Source organism: Cydia strobilella, chromosome 22 (genome assembly GCF_947568885.1).
Source record: "Cydia strobilella chromosome 22, ilCydStro3.1, whole genome shotgun sequence".
Lineage (NCBI taxonomy): Eukaryota > Metazoa > Arthropoda > Insecta > Lepidoptera > Tortricidae > Cydia > Cydia strobilella.
Genome location: NC_086062.1, coordinates 6,193,388 through 6,202,511, shown reverse-complemented (window position 1 = coordinate 6,202,511; position 9,124 = coordinate 6,193,388). Strand labels below are relative to the sequence as shown.

The 9,124-nt window shown below is 34.8% G+C and overlaps 2 protein-coding genes across 3 annotated transcripts; one reads left to right on the top strand and one right to left on the bottom strand.

Moving 5' to 3' along the window:
• Positions 1–1,827: 1,827 nt before the first annotated feature.
• On the bottom strand, positions 1,828–3,408 carry LOC134751470 (DNA-directed RNA polymerases I, II, and III subunit RPABC5). The gene is made up of 3 exons (XM_063686873.1): positions 3,395–3,408; positions 3,083–3,185; positions 1,828–1,959 (listed from the first exon to the last, which is right to left on the bottom strand). The coding sequence occupies exons 2-3, from the start codon at positions 3,175–3,177 to the stop codon at positions 1,851–1,853; spliced, it is 204 nt and encodes a 67-aa protein (XP_063542943.1). The 5' UTR covers positions 3,178–3,185; positions 3,395–3,408; the 3' UTR covers positions 1,828–1,850.
• Positions 3,409–4,378: 970 nt separating this feature from the next.
• LOC134751444 (polyamine-transporting ATPase 13A3-like) lies at positions 4,379–8,243 on the top strand. 2 transcript variants are annotated; one of them, XM_063686853.1, is made up of 3 exons: positions 4,379–4,443; positions 7,082–7,249; positions 8,118–8,243. In XM_063686853.1, exons 1-3 carry the CDS (start codon positions 4,396–4,398, stop codon positions 8,190–8,192), a joined length of 291 nt encoding a protein of 96 aa, XP_063542923.1. In that variant the 5' UTR covers positions 4,379–4,395; the 3' UTR covers positions 8,193–8,243. The 2 variants fall into 2 exon arrangements, with proteins under 2 accessions (XP_063542923.1, XP_063542922.1); XM_063686852.1 differs by lacking the exon at positions 4,379–4,443 and adding an exon at positions 4,877–5,418.
• Positions 8,244–9,124: the final 881 nt, after the last annotated feature.

Below are 9,124 nucleotides of genomic sequence, written 5' to 3'. Positions count from 1 at the left end.
ATTGTAATTATTTATACCCCATACATATACAAAAATGTCTCTAACCAATTATTAATAATAGCATGCATGGCCTGTAAATGAAATTTAAATGTAATTTAGTAATAAGCTAGATATAAGACAATTTGTGTGCCCTGACAGGGTGTCATGGAAGCTTCCTGTATAACTTCAATAACATCTCATGTACATGACTTTTACAAATAAACATCTTATCTTATCTTATCTTATCTTATCAATGTGTAGGTATATGGCCAGTGGTATAATAATTGCAATGCATTTTTGCTGTAAATTTGGCCCTCTGCTGAAATTCCTTCAAGTTTTGGCCCCTTATGAAGAAAGTTTGGCCACCACTGGTCTAGTATACCTACACAAAAACTATCATATACCCTTATTATGTGAATATATACTGACCCAAAATGGCAAAAAGTAGCAGAATAATTTCGTTTCTGAATTTGACCCTTATTTCTGGTGTCTGTAAGAAAATAGAGGCAATTTTAGTAGGTATGAAAAGCGTATAATTATTTGTGGTTTTGTAGTCTTGTGTTTATTGCCAGAAAATATAAGGCTCAGTCCAGTCCATACAGTTCATCATCATCACCATAACCATTCATTGCGCAACTTTAAAGATATTCCACTCTTATTTTGCTAAAACCATTGTATAATTTGCACAAGTAATCCGCATAATTAAATAAAACACACACTATCTCTTATCTTACTTTATTACCACACATGTTTATATGCAGCAAGTTGTATAGCCATACAAGTTTTACAATGCTGTTGCCTTTTTCATGAGTCATTCACGTTTTACACTTAAATCTAGGTGATAATGATAATTAACCTATTGACGTCAATGAAATGTAAAGGGTCTCTTTAAGAAATAACAACATATCATTTTAAAAAAAGTACCGTAAAGTAAAATGAAAGAAACTATATCACAACCTCATTTAAGTGTTACAACATGACAGTAGTGATGGTTTACTTTAAATTGGCATAATATAGTTTGTCAAAGGACTGTCTCATTTCAAACATGACAGAAATAATCATAATTACTATCTTTGTCTTACATTAGTACAGTCACCATCAGATATATCGGAGCGGCCGAGGTGTTCACAATATCTGAACATGCACTCTAACTCCGTGACAATAGAGGCGTGTTCAGATGTTTGTGAGCGCCTTAGCCGCTACGATATATCTGATGGCGACTGTACTAGCACCCAAAAGAAAAATAAGAGTACCCAAAGGGTAAAAACGGGACCCTATTACTAAGAGTCCGCGGTCCGTCTGTCTGTCTGTCACTAGGCTGTATCTCATGAACCGTGATAGCTAGACAGTTGAAATATTCACAGATGATGTATTTCTGTTGCTGCTATAACAACAAATACTAAAAAGTACAGAACCATCTGTGCGCGAGTCCGACTCGCACTTGACCGGTTTTTTGTTCTTATTTACTGACAATTTGGTTTCACCAACTATATGTATATATCAATATACATACCACAATGCAATATTTAAAAATAACAATTTTAAATTTCGAATTTTGGTAAATTAAGCACATTTTACGATACTCATTTCATTTGACATAATTAAAATTGTTATGGTCTCAGGCGTAAAGAGGTCAGATCCAGTTGGCATGCCCTTTGGCCCTGCATTGAGCCCTATCAAAGACACTTAACTACACATCTACTGGCATCTATCCCAAAATGTTTTTAAAACTGCCCAGAGATAAGATTATACCTAAAAATATTCTAGCAAATCATGGATTCTCAAAGGAATGAATTTTGTTACAATATTCTGGTAAATAGTTGTAAATCAAAATTTTAAATTACAATATTATAACCTACTTTATATTTCATTTATTTTTCTAGTGGTGCATAATTGAGAAGCTTCTCAATCAGATCCACGTGTCCGAGCAGCATGCGGCGGCAGCAGTACCTCTTCAGGCCGAGGGCATCCAAGGCATCACTGAAATAAATTAAATCTTGGTTTATTCTTCTTAATTCACAAGCCCTGTTTTCTATATCAGTTCAGCTCAGCTTCAAACTCGGGTAAATCTGTCAGATTATGCAATTTTGGTATTAAGAAAAGGTAATAGGGTAGATATTTGGTGAGAGGGTCTAATGGATTTACCTGAGTTTGAAGTTAAGCGACACACATACACTTTTATTATAAATGATAATAAACCCAAATACTTTAACCTCATGAGTCTAAATGTACAATAATGTATGTATGTACATTGTAATGTATCTATGTCATTGCAATCTAATTTGAACCTTTCATGAAACAAATAAAGTAGCATTTCTTTTGCTTCACGGCATTGTAAAACAAACGAAATTCGGTTCAATTTACTTATAGCACAAGGTTCAAATTAAAAATTGAAAAACTTTCTATGGTGGGTCTTAGGAGGATAGGATAGACTAGTTTTATATGAATAAAAACTATATTTTTCACTTTTAATTATTTTTGACCATTATCAAAATTATGGTTCTCAATTTGTCAGGATCTTTGTGTTTTTAGGGTTCCGTACCCAAAGGGTAAAAACGGGACCCTATTACTAAGACTCCACTGTCCATATGTCCGTATGTCTGTCACCAGGCTGTATCTCATGAACCGTGATAGCTAGACAGTTGAAATTTTCACAGATGATGTATTTCTGTTGCCACTATAACAACAACTACTAAAAAGTACGGAACCCTCGGAGGGCGAGTCCGACTCGCACTTGGTCGTTTTTTTTATATTCCCTGATTTGTCAAAGAAGGCTAGGCAGATTGACAAAAAAAACTAATTTTTAGTATCCTTGGAAATCGAGATATTTAACTATCTATGTAGGCGCAACCAATCCGATGAAAATTTTTCTAAGTGTCGGCACCCCCTTTGCTTTAGTCCAACCCTGCTGATGGTAAACAAAACATGAAGTTGGGCCATGTTAAGTTTTCATGGCAAGTGCTACGTCAAATATGGAGTTTTATAGTGATATGTATACATTCTTACTGCCAAGTTTGAGCAAAGTTAGTGTGGTGAGAGTCTAACCTTGAAATCAAATATGGGAGGATGGCATGAAACATCTTACTATATACACACTACTCACCCCTCAGTGTACTCGGCTTGTAGAAGCCCGAGGTAGGCCTCCCATTTGTTGCCAATGACCTTTCCACAAGTGAAACAACGGACTGGGATGATCATTCTGATTTCTGTAATTAATGAAATTCAACTTTACAGACAATTAAATAATAAACTTCATTTTAAGTATTTATACCTCTCAAAAAGAACCTGTTTGCCGTAATCGTATGTTCGAGAATAAATTCAAAACACTGTTTGGAGGTTATGTATTGTGTTTGCCGGGATATAAGTAACGACTATACAATAATGCTACAAGAGATTCATAAGGAAATTACTTACGTGTACAATTATTTTACTTTGCGTGATTATTTTGCGCAAATAAGCCCTTGTTCACATAAAATACAGCACATGAACACAAAACAAAACGCTACACTTTACACTACTCACTACACTAGTACGCTACGCAGTCGTGCGAGTTGCGACACTGACGTCACTGACAGTACTGACACTACTGACAGTGACACTCTACTCTGACGTCTTCACGTCTCTGACAGTGACTCACTGACATTCTTAAATAGGATTGTTTGAGTTGCTGTTAAAAACGTGCCAATTTATTTATTTTCTTTATAATTGCGTTCGTTTTTTTTTGTAGGTAAGTATATTTTATAGTTTAAAAAATTTTATTTTTTTTATTCTGATAATTAACTATATTATGTATTGTGACAATGATGTGTATGCTGTTTATTTATTAAATAAATTACCAAAAACTAAAAACATTGTTAGTAGTAGTAGTAATCACTTTCTCTCTCAGCGGCGCTTAGAGCTTGATGCCAAGCGCGATAGAATAAAAGCTAGACCAGCTGCGGCAATACCCTATAACTTTGTTGATGGTGTGCTCACATGCCCGCAATGTTCGCTAACTTTTAGTAACAAAATCGGCTACATCAGCCACTTGCGAGCACACCAGCGACAGCAACGGAGTTGACAGCAATCTCCGTGGCCGAAGTCGGCCGTGGAGTTATTATTAGTAATCACTTTATTGTACACAACACAGGTTTACAAAAATAATTTACAGTAATGGAAGTACAAAGGCGAACTTATCCCTAGTGGTTAGTGACGTTCAAATAATCTTTCAAGATGTATTATAGTTGGTCAAACCAAATTATCAGTAAATGAGAACAAAAAAAAACTATACTCATCCTTGTCTTTTGCGTGCTAGTACTAGTGTAAGACAAAGATAGTATGATTCTCTCTGTCTATGTTTGAAATAAGAGTCCTTTGACAAATAACAAAATTAATAAATTCTACATTTTTTTGGTTTCAGATAAAAAAAATAACAACATGACTGTGAGCATGGAACAATATTTAACTACCGATGACAGGCAAATGGTAAGTTTTCGTTTACTTAATAAGTAGGTACAGTCAGCAGCAATAGTTGCTAAGCAGGCGGAGGGGCGAGGTGCTCAAAATGATCTTGACGCGACTATTGTTAAGAGAATAAGAGCGCGTCGAGATAATTGTGAACACCTCACCCGCTTAGCAACTTCTGCTGCTGACTGTACTACTTTTTGCTAACCATACTCGACAGAACAGAATAGCAAACCAGCGTTTTAAGATATGACTGGAACAGTGACAGTTACAATAAATAGAAACTGACAGTGACAGTTGCAAATCTTTACAATCTTTACATCTTTACCATATGTTTACCATCCATCCATAATCATAGAACAGTACATTAGATACGATATTACAGCTGTTTAGTTGCAATTCAAATAACACAATAGTGTAACAATATAATTTATTTATTATTAAGTGAGAATAAAAATTGATTGTGAAGTGTTTAATTACATGGTTGTAACCAGAGCCTAAACTATTCCTTCAAAGTATCGCAGCAAAAATAACTTTTATTTTTGTTTCAAGGACTGCATAATTTCTTCATTGTTTACGAAATCGTCTACGTACATTACCTAATATCAATTAATATCAGTACAGCATCGCTTTTGATAACTTGCAGTAAATTTCACATAAGAACTGCATTAAAATGTATCTTTCAACACAAAGTATTGTTCGTTACTTAGTACTCGTTGAATGTGTTCATTGTACTCCCCCTAAGCGCCCATAATGTCTCGCTGGGCCGTCTGTGTCAGTTGCCGCGCAAACAGGATAAGGGCAAGACTGAAATGATAACAAACACAAAATAATTGATCTCTTTTTGGGCATTTATTATAAAAGTACTTAAATATGGAGTCTGAAGATGACATTCAGCCTCTGATTGAGGAGGAAGTTATAGAGTCTACTACATCTAGAGATCTTTGTTTAGAATTTAATACTCAGGAAATTCATACAGATCCAGAATTTGAGCAGGTAATACTTTTTTGTTATTTTATTTATTTTACCCTTTAATTAGCACTAAAAAAAAACACTTGCCTCATTAAGACATTTTGGGCTATCTTAGTGTTCTATTAATTTGTTTTTAATTTTGGTACAATATTATGTTATGCCTGTTTATTGTAAAACTTGAGTAGTTCTGGTAATTTTTGAATTAGTTTTCTTTTACTCAATATTAGTGACGATCTAGTTTCTTATAATTTATGATTGCAGAAATACCTAATGATAATATTTCTTTCTACATTCTTCACTGCCTACAGTTTTTATATAGTTTTTTTCATAATTTTGTCAAGCAAATATTTTCTCACATAAAATATGCAAATTCTTAATTGATAACAAATATTTGTATTACAAATTACTTAATCATCTGATCCTGCTAAAATGAACTTGCATTTAACTTTAATTCAGATAAATAAATAGTAAATTCATTAAAATATCAATCATAACAAGACAGCAATTCCACAGCACCCTTTGTTCAATCTGCCAACTGTCTCATTCCTACCAATAAACAATGAATCAGCCTTTAAAATAAAGGGATTCCCTGAGCCACTGTGACATCACTGCACTCAGATAGCCTTTTTCTGCTACAATTTGCTATCACTGAGGCTCCTTATGAAGCTTATCTCATGTTACAATTTATATAATGCTACTGAATGTTGAATGGACCATTATATTTCTTATCAAGTGACCTCCACTGGATATAATTTGACCTTTTATATGATTTCAAGTTAACATGTTCATTCACAATTATAACAATTATTAAAGAAATAATATAAATAAATTTACAACAAATATATGTATGAATTTGTGTTGAAATATTGTATAATCACAAAAACAAATACATGGTAAATAAATACCTCTTTTTGGCCTCTTGTTTTGTCTCATACATTAAAAATTTTAGATATAATTTGTTTTTACTGTTATTTTTTTTATCTTTTAGTTCCTAACAGTAAACAAATATAGATAAAAAAATTATCCATTACGCTTTATGTGTGTTACTTATATAAAATAGTTGCCCCTTGTTCCTTAATTTAGAAAACAATTATAGCACTTTAAATGAAAAAAAAAAAAACTCTTAGCACCACTTGCACCAGCCCACTATCCCGGAGTTAACCATTTAAACCATTAACCCAGTGTCAAATTGTACTGGTAACCATGGTAACTCAAGGTTTACCGGATAACCCCGGGTTAGTGAAAGCTACAAGTGGCCCTAAAATAATTAATTCTTAGGGCCACCCCACACTAGCGTCTTTTGAGCGTCGGCGTCCAGTCAACGCTATGGAAAATGACGACGCTGCGCAGTTGCGCCAACGTTGCGTCGAGCAGCAGCCATAGAGTTGACTAGACGATGACGCTCGGGAGACGCTAGGTTGGGGTGGGTCTTTTTGTTGTAAAATGGATTGTCAACGATTTTCCTTGGGGTTTCCTTGGAATTCTTGTTCTTCTTGATTGATTTGATATAGACCGTGATTACCTTTTGTATTGTTTATAAGTTATTATAAGTCTAGTGATAGTAATAAAGGCTATTTCAATAAGTCTAGTGAAACTAACAGTGAATCATTCAAAACTCTTAATCATTCATTTATTCCTTTATTCAAATAAGTAATTAAAAATTTGAACACCAAAACCATGTCACCAGGTAGTATATGGCTACCGGAGGAGCAGATGGCGGACCAACCTGGTGCACTTCTTCTCGGTGCTGTTCTGCGGGATACCAGCATTATTGTTCCATTGGTGTCCGACGTGGTATCTTTACGCGACCTGCTTAAGGGCTTGCTTCCAGCTAGCAGACCAAGTTTTAGTTGTGGTGAGCATATCAGCCTGTTTTTCGAGAGCACCAGAAAATGGTCAACAATTTCATAAGCAAAAAAAAAATGGTTTATTACACTATCCTTATTACTGGATCCAGGAGTCTGACAGCTGTTCATCGGTTTGAGGTCAGGGTGAGAGGCCAGCTAAACATAGGTATAGTTTGCATTACACAGGATTCATTGCCTTGAGATTGTGGACCATTTTCCGGGGTTAGCTCTTGGTCTAATTCTTAATGCTTTGCTGTTCCACTTGTGTTTTCATGGTCTTTTTCTTTTTACCGTTCTAAGTGATATTGGTTCAGCTAATTTCTTTGGTGACCATTTTATAAGTAAATATTCTCGTGGATACATTGTCCATACAGTGGTAATTTGTAAGTTGTGTTTAGGTTTAGGTATAGGTATAATTTTTAGGCTTAGGTACCACCTCTGCATAGAAATTTGTATGCAGGGGTGGTACCTTTTTTTCTGCAGCTGACTGTACTAGCCCTTTTGAAACTGTTATTTACAAACAAAATGTATGTATGTGTTACACGAAATAAATGATTGGACATTTAAAGGTGCTGAAGTACTAGCCTCATTATCGCAACTATCGTAACTAGAATGTTTGATATTAATAAACATTAGTCAGACGGTTTGTGCAAAACTAGGCCGCGCAAATAAATGTGCCATTTTCAATCAAAACGGTACTTATTGTCGGTTGTCAATAAGAAGCTATTTCCATAAAGCTTCAATTTGGAATCAACCTTATCGACAAGCGACAATGTGGTACCTTTTAGTTGAAAACGTCACTAATTCACAAATTTTCTTACACATACGTATATTAAATGTTTATAAATATTGTATTATTGGTTTGACTGTTTCCAGGAAACATATCAGAAGAAATGCAAGACATACTACATACACAAAATTATAGTGAAGACAATAGCAGACACAAGGTAAGATAGACTAATAATAAACATACCCTGGAGTCCTGGGCGCAGGAATGATTTCGTGTAATAACTTTGTTTAAGTATTGTAAAATAGCTACCACACTATGAAATTACACGTTCACTGTCCCAATCTCAATTGTTAACCTTACGGCTTTGTCATAATAGAGGCTTGCCGTGATCCATATACATACGGACAGTGAACGTGTTAATGATAGTTACCTAATAAGCTGCAAAAGTGCTTAGAAATATTAAAAGAACTTCTGTTTTTATAGCTGCATCCAAAACCCCGGAGCATGCTAATAAGTATTGCTCAGGCCTTTTGTTTTATTCTTGAAGAGAAACGATGTAACAATTTAATCATTAAAGAATCATATGATACATAGCACCAAAGATAGATATAACTGTAATAGATGGATATTTAAATAAATACATTTTATTGTATTTTTATAAATCTTCATTTTTAGTTTTAAAGGGTGTGAATGCAGTGAGTTACTGTGGTTACAAAATTTACTATGACAGTACCGCTCTATCCTATTATATCCTCTTTGATAGCACGAACGACTGATTCTTATAGTAAACGACTATATGAATCAGAGACTACTCGAGTGGCGCCCATAGGGGGAGAGCGTCCTCAAAGTAGACCCCAGATGCGCTGGGACGACGACATCAAAAGGACTGCGGGGAAGAAGTGGCTCGGTCGCACAGAACCGTGACGAGTGGCATAAAATGAAGGAGGTCTACACCCAAAGGGTAGAGAGATGGGCTAAAGAGAGAGAGAGATGATACATAAATAATACCTACACATTATTTCTTATTTTGCTCCAACTTGTCAGTTTTGTGAGTAATGAGTAAGAAACTTAACACGCATATCGCAACAACCATAACAACTGCAAATTCTAACCGATGTCTGACTCACAGGTAAACAATATAAAACTGCTTTTT